The 19,767-nt window shown below is 48.8% G+C and overlaps 1 protein-coding gene across 1 annotated transcript in view; it reads left to right on the top strand.

The window, feature by feature from the left end:
- Window positions 1-19,767, top strand: part of Cdh13 (cadherin 13) — a gene marked incomplete at its 5' end in the record, with an annotated part of 301,949 nt that overhangs the window by 182,594 nt on the left and 99,588 nt on the right. Inside the window, 1 exon segment of the mRNA XM_008827928.3 lies at window positions 5,943-6,196. Within this exon segment, the coding sequence (XP_008826150.1) occupies window positions 5,943-6,196 (254 nt within the window).

Genomic DNA, 19,767 nt, shown 5'->3' with positions numbered 1-19,767 from the left:
TCTCTCTCTCTCTCTCTCTCTCTCTCTCTCTCTCTCCCTCTCTCTCCTCCTCCTCCTCTTCTCTCTCTCTCCCCCTCTCTCTCTCATCTCTCATCTCTATCTCTCATGCTCAGCTAGCTTTCTCTTACAGCCCAGGACCACCTGCCCAGGGAATGGTGCCACCCACCGTGGGCTGGACCCTCCCACATGAATTTACATTTAAGACAGTGGCCCACAGACATGCCCACAAGCCAGTCTGATCAAGGAAATTCTTCAAGTGAGAATCCCTATTCCAGGGGACTCTAGGCTTTATCAAAAACTGACCAGGACAGAGTCCTGTGAGCACCTGTACCAGCAGCCTCACAATGCCCCTGGGGGCAGGACACAGAGCCATTGAGCATGGCAGATCACAGATACTCCTGACTTCTGGGGGACACAGGGTCTGAGTTCCCTCCAAGCCTAGGTTAGCCCAGTTCTTTCTCCCTAATAATATAGGAGACAGTGGAGTTTTCGGGGGAGCCTGGCATTGGCCTCTTAAATTCAAGGCTGCTGCTTTCAAAGGGGTGAAAGTCATGAATCAGTGCAGCCATGGCCATCCTCTGCTGCTAGCCCTGGGTCTATAGAGGATGTGGACGGTCTTCCAGTCCTGCAGCTCCAGGAGAAATCTTGAGTAGATATACATCTCCATCATGTATCCCAGAGGGGCTCAATCCCCAAATGTGTTTGCTTAGGCTGGAAGAAAGTAAAATGCAAGCCAGATCACACTCACAGGAAGGAGCTGTTCCGACCCCAGGGTCCTGTGCTAATGACACAGTGGCTAACAAGTTGTAGCTCAATAGGACTTCAAAGATGCCATCTAATCACAGGCTCCAAATGCTGGATCAGAATGTGAGCAAGGGGTGAGTTTGGGGTTCCCAGGACACAGCTCTGGGTTGGGGGGGGGCTCTCCATCACTGTGTCCATTTTCTCCACAAACTCCAAAAAAGAGGTACCCATGGAGACCAGGCTCTCCCAGGCTTCATTGCCCTAGGGAGAAGATTTGCTTTACTTTAGGACTTCAACAGATATAAATGATGGGAAGGACTTGAGCTCTACCTGCCTCTAAGCACATCTGAGGCGAAGCTCAGGGACAGCCTTCTGGAAAGAGACAGGCTTGGCCACGTTCTTCAGTGCTCTCCACGGTGCCTCTATCGGGAATGCTTTCTGAAGGTCACAGGAAGCCCAACCACTGTGGCTCAGATGATGAAGAGAATTGAAGAATCTGTTCAGCTGGGTACAGTGCAGCAGTGTGGGACTGACTGGCGGCCCACTGTCAGCGAGCCAGCAGGGGCAATACTGATGTTTGGGGTGTTTTCTTATAGATATAAAGCTCAAGACATCCTATCCCCCCGGAACTCAGTCAATCATGAGGGAGGGAGGGAGGGAAAAGAAGAGAAAGAGAGGGAGGGAGGGAGGGAGGGAGGGAGGTCACTTGTCACCTCTCTTCTTAGCAATGAAAGCATCTTCTCCAAAGGCACTCAGCTCACTTCCCACAGTGACCTATCAGCCAATGGCTTTCAATCATATATGGTGGGTGTCATAGTGGGTAGAGAGATAAAATAGATAAGAGAGAGCTGATAGATGATAGATAGATGATAGGTAGATGGATGATAGATCAATAGACTATTATTGTGTTAAAAATTCTCTATGGTAAAAGTTTTCTGCAGAATAAAATTGAAATGAAAGCCCTAGCTAGTAGGAATGAAACTTCCAGGGCAGTACCCACTTGATTCCTGTGTCTTATAACTCAGCCATGTGTTGTCTTCATCAAGTCTTCTTCAAGTTCTGAATGGTAACCAAGAGCACTGTCAATAGCTTGTAATGTTTGGGTATCCATGGCATCATATTGGCCAAGAACTCAAAGAGAGAAAACCCATTTTTGCTACTGGGGCTTACATTTGCTAGATGAGGTATCTATTGGGGTATTGTCACCCCTTGTAAGGTACCTTCATTTAAACTCTTTTTATTTATGGCCAATATAATTTCATAAGAGTCCATATGTATAGCTAAAGGCTACATAACAAGGAACAATGCAAGAAAAGTGATACTTTCTTTTGAGTTGTTGTCCAGGGTGGCCAAAGGGATTTCCAGGTTGTAACCCAGCATAGAACTGGGAAAATGAACAGCAGACCCCAATCTTATCTAAAGGAATATTGACAACTGATTGCTGTTAGATGAGGAACAGCTGACCCTCCTAGAACAAAGACCTCTAGATAGGCTGACTAGATTCACCAGAAGGGCAAGTAGTGGGGAATGGCTGGGGGTACTGACAACACAGCAGACAGTAGTGGGGACATCAGAGTATAAGGGCTCGAGTTGGGGGAGGGAGACTATGGGAGGGTGCTACCTTAGAAGTGCGTGTACAGATAGATAGATGATAATGATAGATGATAGATAGATAGTAGATTGATTGATAGATAGATAGATAGATAGATGATAGATAGATAGATAGATGATAGATAGATAGAAAGGTAGATAGATAGATAGATGATAGATAGGTAGATGATAGATAGATAGATAGAAAGGTAGATAGATAGATAGATAGATAGATGACAGATAAGTAGGTAGGTAGATAACGGCTGGATTTTCTCCCGCCCATAGCTACAAAGAAGGCTGAGCAGGCCCACACCTGGCCTTTTGGGCTCCACACAGAGGAGAGCAAGGCAGAGGGTTGGTAATGGCTAGAGAGCAGCCAACCAGGAGTGGGTCTTCCCCAGCCGCATAGCGCCCCATGTGCCACCTCAGGCCTACGCAAGCCTCCTGCCACATCCTGCCACCCAGGGCTGAGCATGTGTGGGTCTGGCAGATGAGAACCTGACTCAGCTTTAAGGCCTCTGAACAACTCTCCTAACCTCCCCACAGCTGTCATGATGCGGTTCTTCAGCTGACATGACCCAGCCTGCATTTTAAGTCTGTTTCCTCCTCTGTCCTCCAAGAATGAAGCATCAATAAGCATAAACCTTGATCTACAAAGCCCTTACCTTGTAAGCATGAGGACTTGAGATTGCTTGATCCCCAGAATCCAGGTTTTAGGGGGAAAAAAAAGCCAGTCATGGTGGCTCAGCTTTCACCCAGATTGACCAAGGTGGACCTCCCAGGCTGCACGTGTTAGCGGTTAACTCTCCTAGCTGCCCTTTCTCTGGCTAGATAGGGAGTTTATGGGCCATGCCCTGGGGAGAACCTCCAACCAGGGCCTGACTGGGGAGGCTTGCAAAAGGCGAGCCCCTTGCATTGGGATAAGACAAGTCCACAAACAAGTCTAACTCTGAGCTCCCCACAGCATCCTGCTGATCTCGGTACAGCAGGGACCACAGCATGGCTCCTCCCACCTCCTCTCTCCTTCCCTGGGAGAATGTACCACAGGAAATCATGCAGATCCAGATCCCTGCCTCAGGCTCCACTTCCTGAGATCCCAACTGAGCCACTTCATACATACATGTGCTCATGGACACACACACACTCTTTACTTTGTACATGCCCATATGCCCATCTAACATTTAAATGCACCTGTACACATGTAGATGTGCAGACATGCACATCTAGTTAAGTGCACATGTGTGCCCATAAAACATGAGGTCATATTCACCCACCTGACATAAATGCACATGTGTCAAGCATACAAATACACACGTCCATATAACACAAATATGAAGAAACCAATCTAAGATATATTACTAGTTCAGTTTAACATGTAAATGGCACACATGCACACCTAACACATAAAAGCACATATGCATGTCTAACATACAAACACACATGTCCATATGACACATAGACAGGCATGCAAACCACATTATAAATACGTGCACTCCTGGTATATATAAGCTTACACATTTTCAGCAGCCCACATTTAATCCCTTGGCTAGGTGCCTGGCTCTGCCCGCCCCCACCCTGCTCAAGCTCCGGTCCACATTCTACCAAGCATTTAGAGCCCCACTAAGCTCAGAGCTACAAGAGACCCCCGACCCTCAGAGCTACAAGAGACCCCCCACCCTCGAGGCATTTCATCCTGACAGAAAATTCAGTGGTATTAGATTTGGAATTTCACACCACCAGAATGTGTTCATTAACTTTATTTTCACAACAATGCTGTGTTCCTAGGGAGCGGTCATGCCAAGAAATCCTCAGTGCCTCCTAGCTGTGCCCTCTGGGTCTGCCCAGTGCTGCTGAGGGCTGGGGACGGGTTTCAGGAGAGTTGGGTGTTCAGGGTCTCAGACCTGTTAAGGAGTGCCAACCCTCAGCATAGTCAGGACCCCGCAAGCCAGAGGCTTCTGTGTCCTTCAGGGTCCCAATTGGGATGAATAACTGTTTGCCAAGTGCGGCAGCCCCCTGGCCTTTGTATGAAATTTGCTTTAACAGGGTTGTAGATTAGGGGTGTGACTTAGGATGAGCAGAAATCTATTATTAGAATCTGAGGTAAGAAGATGTGGCCATAAATATTCTTGGATTAGAGGCAAGGAGGGGAACCCGAGAAGGCAGCTAGCAGCATCCAGGATTAACTTCTATTAACCCTTCCAGGCCTAACCCTGGTAACTTCCAGAGCCCAGACCCCTGCGCTCCGGTGCATCTTGCTTCTGAGCGCCTTTCTGTCTCTCTCTCTCTCTCTCTCTCTCTCTCTCTCTCTCTCTCTCTCTTGCTCTCGCTCTCACTCTCTCGCTCTCTCTCTTGCTCTCTCAATCCCCATGCTTAGGCCTATATTAAAAGGTCTATTAAACCCCAACTCTGCTTCATTAAAAAAAAAATCTAGTGCTGACCCTGATGGGAGCTGTGGGTGAAGGGAGGGAGAGCAGTTATGACCAGGAGATATTTCCTCTCTGTATCTGTGTGTATGTGTCTGTGTGTGTGTCTGTGTGTCTATGTATGTGTCTCTGTGTGTGTGTGTGTCTGTCTGTGTCTGTGTGTGTCTGTGTGTATATCTCTGTGTGTGTATCTGTGACTATGTCTGTGGGATGCTTAACACTCCCCACACATAGCCATAATTGTTATAGAAAGGTGCTATCGTCAGCCAGAGCCCCTGGCTCACTCCTCCAGGTCCCACTTCTGGCTGCCTAGCTCTCTCCCCAGCTTCACATCCTAGTCCCTGCCCCCTTCCCCCCATCTTCTGCCTCCTGCCTGCCTGCCTGCAAGTCATGTCCTTGGCTCCTGGTCATCCCATCCCGCCAACAAGGAGACCTGCTATGCCCAACTTTTTGGAGTTTGCTGCTTGCTTATCCCAGGAACGTTCAAAAGCAGCTGCTGTATTAAGCTTACGCCTGTCTCACCAGGGTTTGTTATATCTTGTGATGCCAAGTTACAGTCCAACATTCTAGGGAAGTTGAGGCAGGAACTCGACGCAGTGAGTCACAGCACAGCCACAGTCAAGAACGGGGCAGACAGAGAGCAAAGGGAGCTCTGTTTGTGGCTTTTGGATAACTTTCCTCACTCATATGGCTCAGGGCCCAGCCCATGAAATGGTGCTGCCCACCGTCAGGGTGGGTCTTCCCATCTCAATTAAAACAGTCTGCGCCGACACACCCACAGGCCAGCCTGATCTAGATAATTCCTCACTACCACGCTCTTCCCAGGTGATTCTAGATTGTGTCAAGTTCAGCAAACCAACCAGCCCAGCCCCGAACTGAGCGTCCTGCTTCTAGCTGAGGTGCTGGGATCACAAGCGTATGCTATCGCCCCTGGTTTTATGGGGTGCTGGGGATGGAACCCAGGGCTCTGTGTACACTAACCAAACACTCTACCTCTGGAGCCACATCCCCAGCCCCCGTATTCTTTTCCATGAAGAGAACGCCTGACACTGCGCAGGCTTAAACCATGAAACCCACATCCGTTCCCAAGGACTCAGCTGCTCATACGACATCAGAGGGGCCGTGTGCAAAGTGGTCCCTCCTTGGTGGTACATACCGGCCTGACGCCTTCTCTCTGCTCCCCAGCCCCTGGACTATGAGATCTCTGCCTTTCACACTCTGCTGATCAAAGTGGAAAATGAGGACCCGCTGGTGCCCGATGTCTCCTACGGCCCCAGCTCCACGGCGACTGTCCACATCACCGTCCTGGATGTCAATGAAGGCCCAGTCTTCTACCCAGACCCCATGATGGTGACTAAGCAGGAGAACATCTCTGTGGGCAGCGTGCTGCTGACAGTAAACGCTACAGACCCTGACTCCCTGCAACATCAAACCATCAGGTAGGTGAGCAGCTTGGGACCCACAGATGGGGGCAAGGCAGGAATCACTTTCCTTTTCGTGTTGTTGAAGTTGGTCGAGTTGGTTGCCAATTATAAAATGCTGTGAGAAAATCATTAGTGGATTCCATCTGCAGATAAAGATTGAGAATTCAGGGCTGGGGAGACGGCTCAGTCGGTAAAGTGCTTCTGAGAGCACGAGGACCCATTTGGATCCCCAGCACCCATGTGAAAGCTGGGGGTGTCACAGTGCACACAGGAGGATCTGTGGAGCTTGCTGGCCAGCCATTCGAGCTGAATCAGTGAGCTTCAGGTCCAGTGAGAGACACTGCCTCAAAAAATAAGGTGGAGGTTGGGAAAGGTGGTACATGTCTTGGGAGACAGGGGCAGGCAGATCTCTGAGTTCCAGGCCAGCCTAGGTGACATAGAGGTGGAAAGTGACAGAGGAATACAGCTATACACACACACACACACACACACACACACACACACACACACACAAAGATAGTATGAATTCAGACGAGTTTGGGAACTTGCTCCAGTAGAGGATCCAGAAAGAACATAGGTCAGTGTTCCTGTGTCTGCAAGGAACTGACTCTGGGCATCAGAGGTAAGAAGCAAGGACTTTGCCTGCTCCTTAGAAGTGGGCCAGTGGGTTGGGGTTTTAACTGACAAATGACAAGCAGAAAAAAATGTATCTTCAGCAATTTCTGTCTTTATTGCTTAAGCCATGGTTAGATAGAAGGCCTTTCCATAATGAGGTTTCGTTAAGCGGTCATCACCGATGGCACAGGAGCAGCAGCAACTGCACAAGGCCCTGGCTGGTGCCGCACAATAAGCAGGTCAGCGCAGGCCTCGATGCACAGCCTGTCTCTACAAGTGAAAGTTATTCATCTTTCCCTCCAAAATCGAATCTTCTGCTCACAGAAGGCACAAATAATCAAGTTACACCTGCTTGTAATGAACATGTTGGTTTTCTTTTTTTGGTTTTTTTTTTCCAATTTGGAAAATACAAGAAAACCTGGCATTATCTTGTAGGGAGCCAGCTGACCGGGGAGAGGCTGGAGCTGTTTCCCATCCCCCAAAGTGGGCTTCTTTTTACATCCAAACTTTCTGAATTGCCAGATGAACATGAGACCCGTGCAAGATACGACCAAATCCCATAACAGTGAGAGTCACCGTTCCCCTTCCTTCTTTCTCCCTGACCCCCAGCCCTCCCACTGGGTTTCTGGAAAAGGAAATATATATTTTAAACATCAAAGAGAGAGCTTTCCTTAAGTGCTTTGATGGGAACTACAAGACAGTAGGGCAGACTGAGGCTGCCTTCAGGCTGTTTACTGTCATTTTGTGGTTCTAGGAGAGGAGGCACGGGATTCCTGAGGGTGTAACATGAGTTGCCATTGGGCCAGCGTTGCTAAGCCTGGGCTCTGCCATTGCCGGCTAAGCTCAGGGTGCTGCTGAGACTCAGTGTTCATGTGAAAGGGAGTGACGGACTTCCTGATGCACAAGCTGTAGAGCCCACACCAAGGGCAGACGGGGAAGGAGGGGTCTGTCTGGGTTGTGTGATTCAATCCAGCTCTGGCTGACTCAGGCAAAGTGTGACTTTTCTGGGACAGTCTGTGGATGGTTTACAGTATGGGGGAATCACTGGAGAAGCACAGACTCCGGGTGGCAACTGTCAGACCTCACAGGGAGAGCACAGCAGCTCCAGCCCCCTCCCCTCCCTCCCGTGTCACCCAGCCCCATTCACCACCCCAGGGAGTCCCGGGTGCCCTGCTTGAGCAGAGGACAGGGCACCTTGATAGAAGGGCTGCTGCAATGCAACTGGCCGAATGTGATGTTTGAGCACAGAGACTCTTCCCTGCACATGGGATACAGGGGCGGGGCCAGCTGCAGAGGGACAGTCAATTGGTGACTTTGAAGGCACTAAGGTCAGCAGCAGAGCCCTGGAGAACAGTGATCCAGGCTGTGGGCTCCCCATCATACCCGTAGTACTGGGGGACACCCACCATGGAAAGAGGTAGACCCCAGAGATGCTAGGGAGGATGTCTAGACTGTGGGAAAGCAGGTATTGGAACACTGTGGAGCTGCATGATCCAGTAGCAGGTTCAACCCCCACAGCATGACCCTCAGTCACCAGAGGCCTAGACCCAGCTCAGGGTCACCTGTGCCAAGCAACACATGGGTTAGTGTAATTCACTGAGGCATAGGAACCCTGAACCTAGTGGGTGGTACTGGGGTACTGGGCTCAGATTCTGTCTTGGTCTTACAGAGCTTTTCTCCCTAGCTAGCTCCATCCTCAGACAGAGTTGTAGGGCCACAGGGTTGGCCCTGTTCCAGTCCTCTTTCTGCCTGCAGAAAGAGCCACACACTCCCCAGAGACAGTTCAGCCAGGCCCAGGAGGGGCTGACTCAGTCAGCTTGGACCCTTGACTGAACAGCAAAAGGATGGGCAGTGCTGATGGTCTGGCCCAGCTGTGTGGACCCACAGTGGACAGCATCTCCTGTGAGGGCCTGGTCAGTCACCTACAGTGGGCAGGAGGCTCTTCTCAGGAGATGGGGTTAAGTAATGAGCCATTAGGAGGCACAGGCAGCCCTTGTGACTGGTCACCTAAGAGGGTCAGCGTCTATTTACTGCCAAGTTAGCTGGGTGATGCTGGACCAGGTAAGGGATGCTAGACCAGGTGAGGGATACTGGACCAGGTGAGGGACGCTGGACCAGGTGAGGGACAGTGGACCAGGTGAAGGACGCTGAACCAGGTGAGGGACGCTGGACCAGCTGAGGGATGCTGGACCAGGTGAGGGATGAGGGACAGTGGACCAGGTGAGGGACGCTGAACCAGGTGAGGGACGCTGGACCAGCTGAGGGATGGTGGACCAGCTGAGGGATGCTGGACCAGGTGAGGGATGCTGGACCAGGTGAGGGATGCTGGACCAGGTGAGGAATGCTGAACTAGCTGAGGGATGGTAGGCCAGGTGAGGGATGCTGGACCAGGTGAGGAATGCTGAACTAGCTGAGGGATGGTAGGCCAGGTGAGGGATGCTGGACCAGGTGAGGAATGCTGAACTAGCTGAGGGATGGTAGGCCAGGTGAGGGATGCTGGACCAGGGGGATGATACTGGGCTGGCTGAGTTGTGATGCTAGACTAGCTGAAGGATCCTGGACTGGCCCCTTTCCCCACTGGGAATCAGAATTGCCTAACAAATACCCCTTTCTCAGTCTGACAAGAGATAGACCTTCCCTCCCTCTCCTTTCTACCCTCCCTCCCCTGCCCTTTCCTCCACCTTCCCCCTTCCTCTCCTGCTCGCTCCCCCTCCTCCCCATCCTGATCCTGTTCTGCCTTGGTCTCCACTCTCCCCTCTCCTGGAGCTGGTTCTGAGCTCACGGAAGTCCAAGATAGCATCACCAACAGGAGGAGATGCTGCCCTGGGAACTCCAGGAAGGAAAAAGCTCGTTAATGATGGAGCTTTTGATCTTGTACATTGAGAAGTGCCGTCCTGGGTAAGCAGGGCTGCAGGGAGGGGCCAGGCCGAGAGATGCTTTCTGTGAATCCTCGCAGGCAGATGCGATGACCTTGAGTTGTTCCGTGATTGTTGCGGCTCTAATGATTCTTTAGGGAGCGGGATTGGAAGAGGGGCGACTTCACTCTGGGAACTTTTAATTTTATCTCAAGATCTTTGCCTGCAGCAGTGAGAACAGTCATGCTGGCTCAGCCTCTGACCCTAACAACCCCCTTTCTCAGCGGCCGCTCGGCCAGGGCCCAGCAGTCCTCGGAACTGTGGCTGTCCCCACTGTGCATGGCTATGCTGTGTGACTCTGCCCCGTGCCTTCTCTGACTGTCCATCTCCTGCCCTGCCCCTCGCTCTGTCCACTTCTTGTTCCTTCTTCATCTCTGCCTCCCTCTGCCCCTCTCCTCCCCCCTGTGTTTCCTGGCATCTCTCTCCCTCCAGATTTCTCTGTCTGGCTCTCTTCTCTCCCTTTCTCCCCTTTTCTCTCTCTCTCTTTATGTGTGTATGTGCCTGTTCATGTATGTGCATGTATGTGTACATGTGGAGGCCAGAGGTCAACTACAGGTATCAGTCCTCAGGCACTGTCCACCCTGTCTTTTGAGACAAGGCCTCTCACTGGCTTGGAGCTCACCAAGTGGTCTAGACTGCCTGGCCAGTGAGTCCCAGGGACCCTCCAGTGTCTGCCTCCCAGCACTGGGATTACAAGCACACACCGTCGTGCCTGGCTTTTATTGTGTGGGTTCTAGGGATGAACCTCAGGCTTGCCATACATGTTACTGACTAAGCTTTCTTCTCATCCTCCTGGATCTTTCTTCCCTTCCCCCTTCCCATCTCCCTCTCCTCTCCCTCTTCCTCCTCCTCTGAAAGATGCATAAGGCATCTCCCAGTGACATTTTAGTATCTCTGATGTCACCATCTCCCCCTCCTCCTCTTCCTCCTCCTCCTCCTCCATGACACCTCCTTTCCACTTTGTCTCCATGTGCTCCATGGAGGCGCCACTTATCACCTCTGTCTCAACACCAGTGACTCGCGGGTCAGCTTCCCAACTCGACCAGTATCCTGAGAGCCTCATTTGGGTCCAGCCTGACCTTAATGGTCACTGCAGCCCCATCCTGGAGGGACTCCCTTCTAACCAACCCTGTTTGGTCCTCTGGTTTATGCTGATCTTTGTATGATGGAATGCACATCTGGGCTCAGCAGCAATGAAATTTCATCTCACACGGGAGGCGTCTGAGCAGCCCAGGCATCTTGATCTCTGCCAAGCCTGTAACCCTGAAGACAGGACGTATCCAGGCAGCAGACTGTATTCTCCGAAATGCCTGAGTGATTAAGATCCATTTAAAAGCCCATCACTCTGTGTGCCTTGCTTCAAATCAAATCGGACATCAGCCGCCGGGTGACGGATGAATTTCTCCTGTGTAATGGCTATGTCTTCTAACCCTATGATATTGAGACAGTTCAGGGAAGAAACTTTTGAAAAGGGAATTAAGAATGAAGAAGAAAATAAAATATCCTTAATCATTCCCATCAGACAAAACCCTTTTTAACAACTTAAGTACAGATTCTTGAGGGGTACGGGAACTGGTACAAAAGTGTGGATGTTGCTAATGAGGGTTGATAGAGAGAGAGCTGTGGGAGTTTGGGACCCAGGCCAAGTTGCGCTCTCTAAACGCGAGTCGTGGGTGAACAGTCATCTGCTATGAGGTCAGGAAAATGGTGTTATGCCCTAAAACAGCTGGGGTCATGCCCTCTCCTTTCAAGCCTCAGAATGATTGGTCAGACTTGTCTTAGCTTTCAGGGTAAGTGTCCTTGGGGCACACAAATGGGAGTTGGGCATCTTTCCAGGACACTTGGGGAACTGTAATGAAGCGTGGACTCATAAGTGAGCCTGCAGCCAACAATCGGGAATTCTGTGGACACAGCCATACGTAGCGATTCCTAATCTGAGCATTGTTCAGACATGGCTCATCTCGTCCGGGGTCTGCAGCAAGCGATTCTACAGCTGAGACTTCAGCATATGTGCTGACCAGAAGATGGGGGGCGGGTTTGACCCCTATCCTTGTAAGGTCACAACGCCCCTCTAGGGAGCCTCACCAGTGAGCATGTTTCAACACTGTATTGGTGGGAAGTAAGTTTGACTGAGTGGAACGGAAAGCTTCAAGATGACGGGCTTAGAAGAGAGGGCTTTTCTCACACATGAGGCAGGGCTGAAGCAGGTGTGGCAACCCCAGCATGTGACCAGACACCCAGGGTCCTTCCATTGGCTGTTCTAACACTGCTGCACTGGCTCCGTTTTCCTCATGATCCGTTGTGGCTGCCAGTGCTCCGACTCTCACATCTGTACCTCATATAGCAGGATAGGAGAGGGGATGATGAGGGCTACTTCTTGCTTGTATTTTATTCCATTTTTCATGTGTGTGAATGTATGTCTCTGCATGTGTGTAGGCACACACATGTACACATGCATGTAGAAGTCCAACGTTGATGTCAGGAATCGCTCTCAATAAGTCTTTGATCTTAACCGAAATTTTTATTTTTTTGTGTGCATATATGTGTGTGTGTCTGTGTGTGTGTCTGTGTGTGTGTGTGTGTGTGTGTCTGTGTGTGTGTGTATTGCCTGTGTGTATGTAACTACATCTGTGTTGGGTAATGCCCGAGGACGTCAGAAGAGAGAATAGTATTTCTTTGGAACTAGAGTTACTCGAATGATTGTTAGCTAACATGTGGGTCCTCACACCCACCCGGCATTTGCGTAGGTTTCTGGAGCTCTGAACACCAATCCTCATGCTTGCATGGCAAGTATTTTAAGCTCTGAGCCATGTCCCAGCTCACTTCCTGGTTTTTAAGGTGACTTCCTTGAATTCAACTACATTTCATTTTAAGCCCTAATAGCCAAAGTTGGTCACATAAACATGCCTACCTACAAGAGGTAATAGGAAACTTGTCACACAATGGGGGAGTAGTATGCCCGCTTTTATGACTGAGGGTCTCTGCTAAGGTATTGGTAAGTGACTAGTGGTTTCTACCATGTGGATCCAACATTTTGATTTAACAAAAATCTACACAGTAAATTTTGTAATGAAAATATCTCGTTCCAGCTTTCCGCTACTATAACAAACTGCCTGAGATGACTGGCTTAGAGAGGACTTAGGAGGAAAGGGACTCACATACATGAGGCACTGAGTTCAAATCTCAGCACCACCAAAACAACATTTTTAAAGGAGGAAAGGTTTATCTGGGCTGATAGTCTCAGAGGTTCCACCCTCCCCTCATCCCTGTTGCTCTGTGGCTGTGGGGGCATCACCCGTCATGGTGTCGGGGTGACATGGTAATCTCTTTACCTCACAGACGGAAGCAAAGAGTGGGAAGTAGGTGGGGATTCAAGGACCTGCAGTGGCTTAACTTCCTCCCACTGGGCCCCACCGCCTAAGGCTCCACGGTCCGGGGAGCAAGCCACCAACACACAGGCCTTTGGGGGATGCTTGTCCAAACCACAGCACCCAGCAGCAGTAGGTACTAGATTTTTACATAATCAGAATAAGAGATAACAGGCTGACTGGGGGAGGCACTCACCTAGCATGAACGAGGCCCTGGGCTCCATTCCCAATACCACATGAACAGTGAGTTCAAGGCCAGCCTGGACTGCAGGCTGGCCCTCTCTGAAAACAGAAAGCAAGGACTGTAGTTATTCTCTCACTCTCTCTCTCTCCTCTCTCTCTCTCTCTCTCTCTCTCCCTCCCTCCCTCCCTCCCTCTCCCTCTCCCTCTTCCCCCTCCCCCTCTCTGGTTTGAATTTCAAGCCCCCTGGAGGCCTGACAGAGTGCTAAGTGCTGTGTGTTTCCTTCTGAAGGAAATGGTCTGTGTCTAAACCTCCCAGAAAGTGTGTGGCCACAGTGATACTGGTCCAGGAGGAAGTTAAAGATGGAGCAGGGAGGAAAGAGAGAGGGAGGGGAAGGAAGAAAGGAGGAATCAAGGGAGGGGTGTGGAGGAAGGGAAAATATAAAATAAAAATCCCAATTAAATACCAAATATTCCCATTTCATGCCAATGTCTGTATACTAAAGTTAACTTTTGAAGAAATATCTTCATCTTTGCCAACTAGACACCCATTTCCCCTTGCAGAACAGCCTGGTAGATACCAGGGAAATGATAGGCAGTCATGAGTAGAATGTTTTTCTAGCCAAATAAATGCAAAAGCACACACACACACACACACACACACACACACACACACACACACACACGTTTAAATCATTTAAAACACTTGGTTTTTGCAGAAAAAAAATCCGCTGGCAATATGGATATATTGTGATCTGCTTGGTGTCAGTTGGGTGAGGATTCCATAAGGTAAAGAATTTCTGAGGGGCCCAAAGTCTTAAACCAGCCCAGGCCTGACTCTGGGCCTGGCATATGGCCAGAGCCCAGTTATCAGGCCCAGGGTAGATGAAGGTAGCTCAGGTGGGTGTCAGCACAACAGTGTTTGAGTGCACAGAGACATTGTTATTAACATTTTTAAATATTTTTATTACTTGTGTGTACATACACACAGATGTGGGCATGTAGAGGCCAGAGGACAAATTGTAGAGTTGGTTCTCTCCTTCAGTGTGGGTTCCAAAAATCAAACTTGGGCCATTAGACTCGGCAACAAGCACCTTTACCCACTGAGCCATCATACCAACCCTAAAGGTGTAGCTCAGGCTGGCCTCAAACGCATGCCCCTCCTGCCCCACCTCTCCAGCATTCAGTCTTTACACACTGACTGATGTCCACCAGCTGGGAAAACATTTGCACACGGCCTTGTTTTAAACTGACGCCAGGCAGGGTCACCAACTCGGGAGGGGTGGCCTTGGCAGGACACATGGGCCTCAGCGCTTTCCAGGCCCGTGAAAGTTTCATTAAAGAGCCATTTCCATCTGCCAACCCTCCTTCCGAAGCCTTGATCCAAACTGAGCCCGTTCTTTGAATGCAGTCTCTGAGTTAGGCCCAGGTTAGATACTCTTCCTCCGCTGACAATGCCCTGCTCTGTCCTGATTTCTTGGGGACTGACTTTTTCTCACATTGATCCCTCTCCCTTTGTCCATTGAACTTGGGTCTTTTTAGCTGGATAGTGGAATTCACTAGCATATTCAAAATGGTAGAGAACGGGACAAAGAATAATAACAATTTAGCCCCAAAAGACTTGTTAAAATGGCCAGTTTCAGCTTTCCTGGTCTTTCTGTGACTCATCAAGTCTCTTTCTTTAGCCTCTTGTTCCCTCTTAACATTAAGGCCTTTTTAAAGAAAATCACACACAGAACCATGGTGAAGGGTTGGACAAAACCACCATGGGCTGATTCTGTCAGTTCTAAGGCCACAGGAAGCAGAAGGCGGTGAGTCATTTGACTTGAAAATGCAAATCCTGTCACCCCTGGGACAGACGCCCAGAACAAGCAGGATATAAGCATTTAAAGTCATAAAAGAGGATCTCCAACTCCAAAACCATGTTTCAAAAGCAGACTTGAGAGGCTGATCTGGGGGCTGGAGGGTGGCTCAGAGGTCAAGAGCATTTGCTGTTCTTACAGAGGACTCGGTCAGTGCCCAGCACCCATGTCAGGCAGCTCACACTGCCTGTAACTACAGCACCAGGGGATCTAATACCCCCTTCTGGACTCCACAGGTACCTGCACGCACGCATGCACGCGCACACACACACACACACACACACACACACACACACACACACAAGAGAAGACAAAACTTAAAAAATTAATTTGGGGAACCACCCACCTTTTACATTTTAATGAGATCTTAAAGGCCAACTAGTCACCTGCTCCCTGGGGAAATTGGGAGAAATCCCTCTCTCTACTAAAACCTATTGTTAATACTTCATTTTAATTACATGCAGTCACTGACCTCAATAAGATTTGGGGGTGAGGTCATTTTGTCGTTGTTGTTTTTTAATGAGTCAAGATATTTCTTTCTGCCATCAGCCAATGCCTGAAATATAAATGAGTTGTTTACAGGAGTTCTTTGTAATTTTTAATTAAAGTGATGTTTACCACTGGAAGTTTATGGTGGCAGTACATTTTATTGTCCATGCTGCTGTGGAATTCTTAATTATTTATGTAAATGCACTATTAGCAGAGCCAGCCCTTATTGCAAATGGTCAGGTTTTTCTGTTAGGAAAATGCCAATGGGAGAGAAAGTTTAATAAATTACACAACTGGATTTTTAAAGATCTGTTGTCCTCACTGGTTAAACATAGAATACTGGCTTTGATAATAACAAAAATGTTCACTGTTACCTTCGATGAAAGGGGCTTAGTTTGGTTCATATGAGCTAATAACTGTTTGGATAAACAGTCAAAAGGTTATTTTGCAAATCAACTAGCTTTTTAACATCTGTCTGCCTGTGTTGTTATAAATTTGCCACAGGGCAGATTCTCATTGTTGAAAACACAGTTTCAAATTGGCTGTATTTGGATATAATTATCGTTTGCTTTCTTGGCAGCCTGAGAAATTAATTCTCAGAACCAATCTAGAAAAATATTGACAAATGTTAATATTGCTTCTTTGTCCAATATTTTCTAAGCCACTGAATTTGCTTAGTTTTTTAAACCATTTTTTAAGATACGGTCTCATGTAGCCCAGGCTGGCCTCAAACTTGCTATGTAGCTGAGGATGACGTTGACCTCCTGATCTTCCTGCCTCTACCTCCCAAGTGATGAGATGTCAGGCATGTACTACCATGCCTGACTATGCTTAGCTTTTTAACTTTTTGACTAAAGACATTTGAAGTAGATGTAGATTGCTGCTTCAGATTACAGCAGAAGTCAGGGGGAGAGGACATCTGTGAGTCACCAACACCAGCCAGCAGCAAGCACATCTCAGAGTCTCACAAGGGTTTATTGCAGGACTGAACACCTTGCAGTAATAATATAGGTCAGGGGACTAAGGAATGCTTCTCAGCTGAGCCAACCCCCACCCCTCCCAGAGCACTAGTTTTAAGTGATGAGACTCTAAACTGAAGTCCCCCAACTACAGTTCATCTAGGGCTCCCCTTGTGGATTTGAACTGCGTGGCCAGGAATCTCACTATAAAACTGGACTTTATTTTGGCACTTGGAGCTGCCTTAGATCCCTGTGTGATCCCTTACGCAGGACAAATAGGATGTCTGCATTTGGGCCAGTGCTAGGATGGGAGAGATTCATTCATTATTCCACTCATCCATTCATTTCAAAACCATTTAATGAATACCTACAGTTCACTGGGATAGAACAACAAAGAGGACAGTTTTAAAAGCTGCTGTCATAGTTGGGGTGGGATCTGGAGATTGAACTCAGGTCCTTATACACACAAGACACACACACACACACACACACACACACATAGATACAGAAGCAGGCTGAAAGCACAGCTTACAGCTCACTGGCAATGTGTGTGTGTGTACGTGTGTGTGTGTGTGTCATGTGTGTGTGTCGTGTGTGTGTCATGTGTGCATGTGTGTGTTACTGGAGACCAAACACTGGACCTATGCATGTCGCCACTAAGCTACACCCTCAGCCCTTGCTTGTAGCTCAGGCTAGCCTCACACTTGCAATCCTCCTGCCTCTGCCTTCTGGGTGCTGAGTACAGGGTGCCCTGCCATACCCCGTCTGCCCCACATCCATCTCTGTTGTTGTCTAGGTTTCTTTTGAAGCCTGGGATGGTGGGGACCAGAGGAGCCAGTCAGGTGTGAACATGAGACCACGCCTCACCTATCACCCTTTCTGTTGGTGATTTCCCTAGGTAAAATGGCACTGATGTGATGTCAGATGTCCCTAAGCACAGAAGCCATATTGAGCTTTATGGAGGGAAAAAAACCATGTTGATGCACAGTCTTTGTTCAGACATGAATCTGGGTGACACTGGCCTCCAATTCAACACCAGCAAGTCAAGTCTGTGTAAATAGGGACATTAACTGAAACACACTTAAAACAAGATCATGTTCTGAGCTGCTGGCAAGTCTGATGACCAGACCTAACACTTAGTTTAGCATTGGCTATGTCCATCTTTGCAGTGAGCTTGAAAGACATAGCTGTGGTAAACAAAAACCATCCTTGCTTGCTTGCCTGTGCATTCTGTCTCCCCCTCCCGCGCCCCTCCACCAAGCCCCTGGCTATAATCCCCAGAGACTAGGCTGACTGTGAACACCTGTGGCACACAGTGGGCACACAATAAAATTTAATTTAATTAATGGATGAATTGCAAATAAGTGATTTTTTTTCAAAGAATTTTTAACCAGGCATTAGATGTGCCAAATCTTACCCAGGAGATAATATGTCTTCTCAAAGGATAAAAAGGGATTTCCATCAGGGTCTGACTTTAATAAACAACACAAGTGAAAACTAATTAAATAGCTTCATGTAATTATGACTTGATGCTCTTCCCTTGTTCTGTACCTCCCCGTGGGCTTGAGAGGATGAAGGGTGATGCTTCTCCTTCTGCCCTCACTCCTGGTGCCCCCCGACAGGCACCCGCAACTCTGCATATCCTCCCACAGCACCGCGGGGAGATGGTAGTGACAAGACATTGATGCCTGGAACACTTGTGGAGAGCCAGGAAAGCCACATGATGCTTCCTCTTGGGAGAAGGAAACCTGTGCATCTCACTAAGCCACACAACAGTGAGGAAAACTTAGTCCTAACCCATCTGATGACCCAACCTGGAACTGGGTTTAACAAGCAACAGGATCCATGGCCTTCCTCCGTAATTCAGTCTCTTTGTAAAATCTATTCCAGCAGGGGTTGGAAAACTTTTCCCATACAGGGCTAGATGATAAAGGGTCAGATAAAGGGCTGCAGAGATTGCTCAGTGGTTAAAAGCACTGGCTACTCTTTATAGAGAACGAGGGTTCGATTTTCAGCACCCACGTGATGGTTAACAACCTTCCGTAATGCTTGTTACAGGAGAATCCAACACCCTCTTCTGACCTCTTCAAGCATTTCATGACACAGGTGCACTTACATACATGAAGGCAATACACCACTGAGGGAAGTCAGGGTGGGAATTTAAGCAGGAACTTGAAGCCAAACCCATGGAGGAACGCTGCTCACTGGCTCACTCAGCCTCATGCTCAGAAAGCCCCAGAAATGGTGCTGCCCAAAGTAGGCTTGCCCCACCTATGTTAATTAATAATCCAGATAATCCCTCATGCTCACAGGCCAATTGATCTGCGAAATTCCTCAACCAAGGCTTCCCTATCAGCTGGTTCTAGGCTGTGTCAAGTTGACAGTGAAAACTAAGCAGGAAGCAGATATAGGCTTTGTAGACCACACCACACAGTCTGTCTTGAACACTCATCTCTGCCGTTGTAAGTCAAAAGCTGCTTTTCCAGAGCCAGAAGTAGCTTCAAGAAATGCAGGGCTGGGCTGGTGAGATGGCTCAGTGGGTAGAGATGAATGCGCAAGGCTAGCCAACCTGAGTTCCATCTCCAGAACCACATAAAGGTAGCAGGAGAGAACTGACCCTGGAAAGCTGTCCGCTGACCTCCACACGTGCCTTGTGGCACATACATACCTGCACTCTCTCACACACACACAATAGTAAAAATTTAAGCCTGGAACAAGAACTTCAGAGCTTGTTAGGACTCAGAGGAAGGAAGGTGGACCCCAGCACATCAGCACACTGTCCCCAGTCAGTGACTGCATTCGATAGAGGAATACAATGTGGATTTGGTGATAGAGACGCAACTGCTGTAATTCTGGGTGTTGACAAGAGGGGACAGCCGTAGACCACTTTCCACCTGGCCAGTGCGTCTCGCAGTGCCTATGCTTTGAGGCTAAGAGTCACACATTTGCAGACATTGGCCAAGAGTTTACCAGGACATATTGCACTTGAGGCTGACATAAGAGTAAGTGGGACTCACGTCATCCCTGAAGAGCTCTCAGTGCAGGGCAGAGCACAGACAGAGGTAGGTTCCAGCACAGAGGAATGGCTGGGCCATGCGGGTCACCCAGTCACAGCCCAGATACCAAACCCAGTCCTTTACTTACTTGTATGAATAAAGTTTTAGTCATGCTTAGTCTTCAGACCCTGTTTTCAAAGAG

This window comes from Nannospalax galili, unplaced genomic scaffold (assembly GCF_000622305.1).
Source record: "Nannospalax galili isolate Female #2095 unplaced genomic scaffold, S.galili_v1.0 scaffold933, whole genome shotgun sequence".
In the NCBI taxonomy this organism is placed as follows: Eukaryota; Metazoa; Chordata; class Mammalia; order Rodentia; family Spalacidae; genus Nannospalax; species Nannospalax galili.
Note: the sequence above shows the minus strand (reverse complement) of the source record. Positions and strands in the feature narration are given on the sequence as shown.